Source organism: Chiloscyllium plagiosum, chromosome 16, assembly GCF_004010195.1.
Source record: "Chiloscyllium plagiosum isolate BGI_BamShark_2017 chromosome 16, ASM401019v2, whole genome shotgun sequence".
NCBI classification, from domain to species: Eukaryota; Metazoa; Chordata; class Chondrichthyes; order Orectolobiformes; family Hemiscylliidae; genus Chiloscyllium; species Chiloscyllium plagiosum.
In genome coordinates, this window is record NC_057725.1 from 40892209 (window position 1) to 40897491 (window position 5283).

General features: G+C 39.4%; 1 protein-coding gene across 3 annotated transcripts in view; it reads right to left on the minus strand.

Moving 5' to 3' along the window:
* Window positions 1-3942, minus strand: part of sbf2 (SET binding factor 2) — a 582458-nt gene extending 578516 nt beyond the window's left edge. For 2 of the 3 annotated variants that reach the window (XM_043705905.1, XM_043705904.1), the window contains exon 1: window positions 3787-3941. In XM_043705905.1, the coding sequence (XP_043561840.1) occupies window positions 3787-3841 (55 nt within the window). In that variant the 5' untranslated portion in view covers window positions 3842-3941. Of the gene's footprint in view, window positions 1-3786 lie in introns of all 3 variants that reach the window. The other variant, XM_043705903.1, reaches the window with a different exon arrangement.
* Between the last annotated feature and the right edge of the window lie 1341 nt (window positions 3943-5283).

Sequence of the window (5283 nt, forward strand, 5' to 3'; positions counted from 1 at the left end):
AGAGATGGGTGAGCCCATGGGTGTGCCGTTGATTTGTTCATATATTTGGTTGTTGAATGTGAAGTGTGTTATGAGGCACAGGTCCAGTAGTCTGAGTATGCCATCTTTGTTGATAGGTTCAATGTCCTGTTGTCTGTTCTGTATGTCCAGTGGGTTGGCTATTGTTTCTCTAGCTAGGGTTTTGTCGATAGAGGTGAACAGTGCCGTTACATCGAATGAGAGCATGGTTTCTTCCTTGTCTATGTGTATATTTCTGTTGGTGTCCAAGAATTCTTGTGTTGATCGTATAGAGTATCTGGATCCGCTGATCAGGTGTTTCAGTTTCTGCTGTAGTTCTTTAGCCAGTTTGTGTGATGGAGTCCCTGGTAGTGATACTATGGGTCTGAGTGGGATGTCTGGTTTGTGCACTTTAGGTAGTCCATAGAATCTGGGGGTGTTGGTGCTTTCAGGTTTCATTTGTAGGTCAAACCTGGTTATCTGTGCATTGTTTTTGTAGGTTCCTCAGTGTGTTGTTTATCCATTGGTGAGCTATGGGGTGGGGTCAAACTCCTTCTTTTGGTAGGTATTGGTATCTGCAAGTAGTTGTTGCACTTTTTGGATATAGTTTGCTTTGTCCAGGATGACCGTCATTCTGCCTTTGTCTGCTGGTAGTATGATTATGTTCTTATCGTTTCTTAGTGATTTTAGTGCTTCCCTCTCCTTGGTGTTGAGGTTATGTGTTTGTCTTTTCCTTGTTATCAGAGGTACGATACTTTGTCTCACTGTATGTTGTGTCTCTTCTGTCAGTCCATTGTTCCTGAAACTACGAAAGCAACCACTCCAACACACACAAAAGAAGTTGCATCAAGACACTATTCAAAAGAACCACAACACACTGCAGTACACCAGAACTGCAAAAAGAGGAAGAAGAACACCTATACAATGTATTCGCCAAAAAACAAAATCCCATGCAAGGACTGCACAAAACACTACATCGGACAAACAGGAAGACAACTAACGATCCGCATCCATGAACACCAACTAGCCACGAAACGACACGACCAGCTATCCTTAGTAGCCACACATGCAGACGACAAGCAACATGAATTCGACTGGGAGAACACTACTATTACAGGACAAGCCAAACATAGAACAGCCAGGGACAGCTGGAACTGACAACCGGAAGCGGCAGATTCAAACCACTACAAATGCCGGAGGAAAGATCACAGAAGCGCTTCACAGGAGGCTCCCAAGCACTGACGATGTCACCTAGAGAGGGGACGAAACATCTGCAACACAAATTCCCAGCTCAGCAAGCAGAATCTAAAGTGAATTTTTGTTGCATGTAAACTTGAAATTTTATGTACTTATGGTAAACTAAAATATTAATTCCAAGAAATCAGAAGAAGGATTAGAGCAAAACCATTCACAATTAATATTTTGATTTTTAAGAATAAACCATATAAACAGCAGGGAGGCAAGTAAATACATTTGTGTAGAGAAAACAAACAAGACATGAACTTTAAGAGGAATATAACAGGTGCTGAACGATATTCAATATACCTACAATACGTATCTTTTTGATGACATGAACTGATACTTTTGTATGATATGACTGCAGAATAAAGTATCCCAAACCTCCCAAACACAAACATCAAATCTAGAATTAAAACAAGTTTGTTGCATATTCCTGAATATTTGTTTCAATTAACACAATTATATATTACAATAGTAATTTATTTGTGGCATTTATTTTCGAAATCACACAAGTAAAGCTGCAATAGTGTATAGAGCTGCCCTTTGTAATAGAACAGAATGGTAATGAAATAAAAGTAGCTTGCATTGTGTAATAAAGCAGAGAAACTGTAGGATCTTTAAGTAACTTTCATTCACCCTGCATGGCTGATTTCTAATGCTATGCTGACTTTGTTTGCCACTCAGTTACAAAAACACTCATGTGACAACTAGAAATGAAGAAACTTACCAGCATCTGCCAAAAGAAAATAAAAAGGTTTTAAAAGCAATGCAAACAGTTTCAATCACAATATTTCCAAATGTTGTTGTGAAGTTTTAATGATATGAGTTTGAGAAGTGGATTTTGTGATTTAATAAGTGGATATAATAAAGTGTTGATCATGTATACGATCTTAGGCATACTCATAATAAAAACAATTTAAAAGTAAGCAAGCCATTCGGTTCCCCCAAACTATTCCATCTTTCTACTTTATTCCTGGGTCATCCGTACCTCGACTTTAATTATCAACCTTTGCTCCCGATCATTTGTTTCAATTAACTTGTAATCCATATTCTATATTATGCATACAATTAGCTGATAAACTACTTGGCTGCTTTCAACAGGCTGTAAAAACATTCCACAGTCTGCCAATGATACCTTGTTACAAAATAAAACTTAAAATCCATTCAGATGTATCAGTACAGGATGGAAAAAGGCACTTGGAAATCTTGTGATTTCAGATAAACCTTTTGGACAATAACCTACTGTTGTGTGACTTCTGACTTTGTCCACCCAGTCCAACACTAGCACCTCCACATCATGCCTTACATTTTTCCACATTATGCTCCATCTGCCATGTCCTTGCCATTCACCAAGCTTCATCAAAATCCTCCTTCACATGTTCCTCACAACACAGTCTCACTTAGCTTTGTATTGGGCGCAAATTTGGAAGTATTACAGTTGGTCCCACGTCCAAAAATATTCATCATGCATAAGCTGGTTCAGACAGCATCCTACTGTACCTTAATAATTCTGTGATGATGAATACCTAAAATCTGAAGGAATTCATTCGTACTGTTGAAGTATCCTATTTTGTGTGGTATCTTTTCTTTTCATCTTTCAGATATTGACAGACCCATACAATGTCAACATTTATTTCTTAAACAAAGGTTACATTTTGTGAATTCTGTGTAGCAAGAGGATCATACCCAAGTCTAAAAATGTAATATTTCAAACAAATCAAGACAGATCAAAAGCATTACCTGCATGAACAAAATATTACCTTAGACATTTATATTATTTATCATTGTAGGGGATTGTGTATAAAAGATCAGTCTCGTCTGTCTTTAACAAGTTGCTATGCCCAGAGGATTGCTGTGTTGATATGGAATTTCAGCAGCTGGCTATATAATCATTAGATGTCAGTAAAATACTGACACAGTATCTTCAGCTTTATACACTTTGTGAGGACAAGGTTTTTAAATATTACAAATATTTAAAAGGTCAACTTTCCAATGCACTCCTTGAAGAAAGAACATAAGTCACAAACTTTAGATTTCCTTTTCATTGTATTGCGTTTTCCTTTTCCAATACATTTGTTTTACATTTTTTACAATAGGTATACGTACCACTAACATCAACAGCATTTCACTGGAAATGTTCTCTAGTAGCAGAAAAATAAAGGAAAAATAAAATGCAATTCGAGGCTATTAACATGTTTACAAGAACGTGAGCTCAACTGTCAACAGCCATTCTGCACGTCAATCATTAGTCACTCCAAATCGGACAGATTTGTTTTGAAAGATTCAGTTATCAAACAAACAATTACACAAAAATCCATAACCAATTTGTAGAAAGGGCCTTAATAGGCCAAGACAGTTTACATTAGTCATATCACCAGCTTATAATTTAATAAGAAAGCAGTTAAGTTCCCACCCATGTCCCACTGGAACAGCTCAGCTGCTCTTGCAGACACTCACGGCCTAATAGGACTCTCGTCAGACCAAATTAAATGGACACATATGAGTAACGACATCTTTTAAAATTTTGGACTTGGTTTAATAAAAACTCACCCGTCTTTTCAGAGTCGTAACCAACAACCACAAAGTAATCGGCCAATCTCGCCATTTCCCGTGGATTTCGAGGCTCGAAACAGAGAAACTCAACATTTTTGATCCTGGTAAAGCTCAGCCATGTTGAAATCTCACTCTCCCACCCGCCCCCAACCAGACGGTGCAGTACGCGTGCGCTGACAGGCCTGACCCTGATTGGGCGGCGGCCCGGCTTTACAACCAGCGCGAGCGAGGGGAGTGCAGGCGATGCAAGGGAAACATTCAGAGTCGCGAGCAGGGAAGGCAAGGGGAAACAATCAGAGCCGTGAGGAGGGAGGGCAAGGGAAACATTCAGAGCCGTGAGGAGGGAGGGCAAGGGGAACAATCAGAGTCGCGAGGAGGGAGGGCAAGGGGAAACAATCAGAGCCGCGAGGAGGGAGAGCAAGGGGAACAATCAGAGCCGCGAGGAGGGAAGGGAACAATCAGCCACAGGGAGAGGGCACAATCGGAGCTGGGTCAGCCACCAACATACTTATCAAGTGAAGTCGCTTCTGTAAACCAGAGTTTTGGGATGTACATTTACTGCTCCATTTCCAGAAACGTTCAGATCTCAGCGGTTTCTCTCACTCTTTCGAGGTGATGTCCGCTAGATGCGCGCATATTTTTGTATTTGTTATCCTCGTTACTGCTGCAACTCGAAATACTTCGTCATATGCAGCTTCAGGATCAACAACTTAAAGCGATTGGAGCGAATGCAATTCAGAACATTCAAGCCGACAGTCTTGAACAGACTGCAATTAGAATAATCAGTTTCAAATTTGTGATTTTCAATAAAATCAAACATTGCAAGTCGAAGGAACGGAAAACAATAAAATGAAAACCTATGGCTTAAAACCAACAGGTGAACTGATGCAGGAGCCCAAAGATATCTGCGTTCTCAGGTAATCAGCTAGTATGCTGCTAATACTCTTCGAGAGAGAAGGGTATAGCTTAATTCAGCAATTTAAGGAACAGAAATACAAATGCTGGAATCCTTGAGGACAGAGTGCATGGGAAGGATGAATAATAATTCCAGAGTAGCCTTTCATCATTTCTGAATAAGGGTCAATATCAGGAACAGTCGAACGGTCTGTCCTCTCTGCAATTGTTGAATGGTCAGCATTTAGTACATTTTCTGCGCTCATGTTTGTAGCATATGCATTTTGGTCTTCGCATTCTACAATTTAAGCAGCAAATAGTAATTTGAGCAGCAGTTGTTGCATACTGACTATCAAGATTGGATGTGACAGAATAAACTGCTAGTACCTAAAATTTCATAACTGAGCGCAGATGTGCACAAAGAACATGTGCAAGACGATTGCAGTGATATCAAAGGTAAAATCAATGAGACAGTGACAAACGTCGATAAAATGTTAAGACATCAATTACAATAGTGTTTGCAGTGTTGTAGGATATTCAGGCTTTAGAGAGAGTTGCTGATATGCAAATAAGTTAAAAGATTCAAATTTGTGCCTTTCC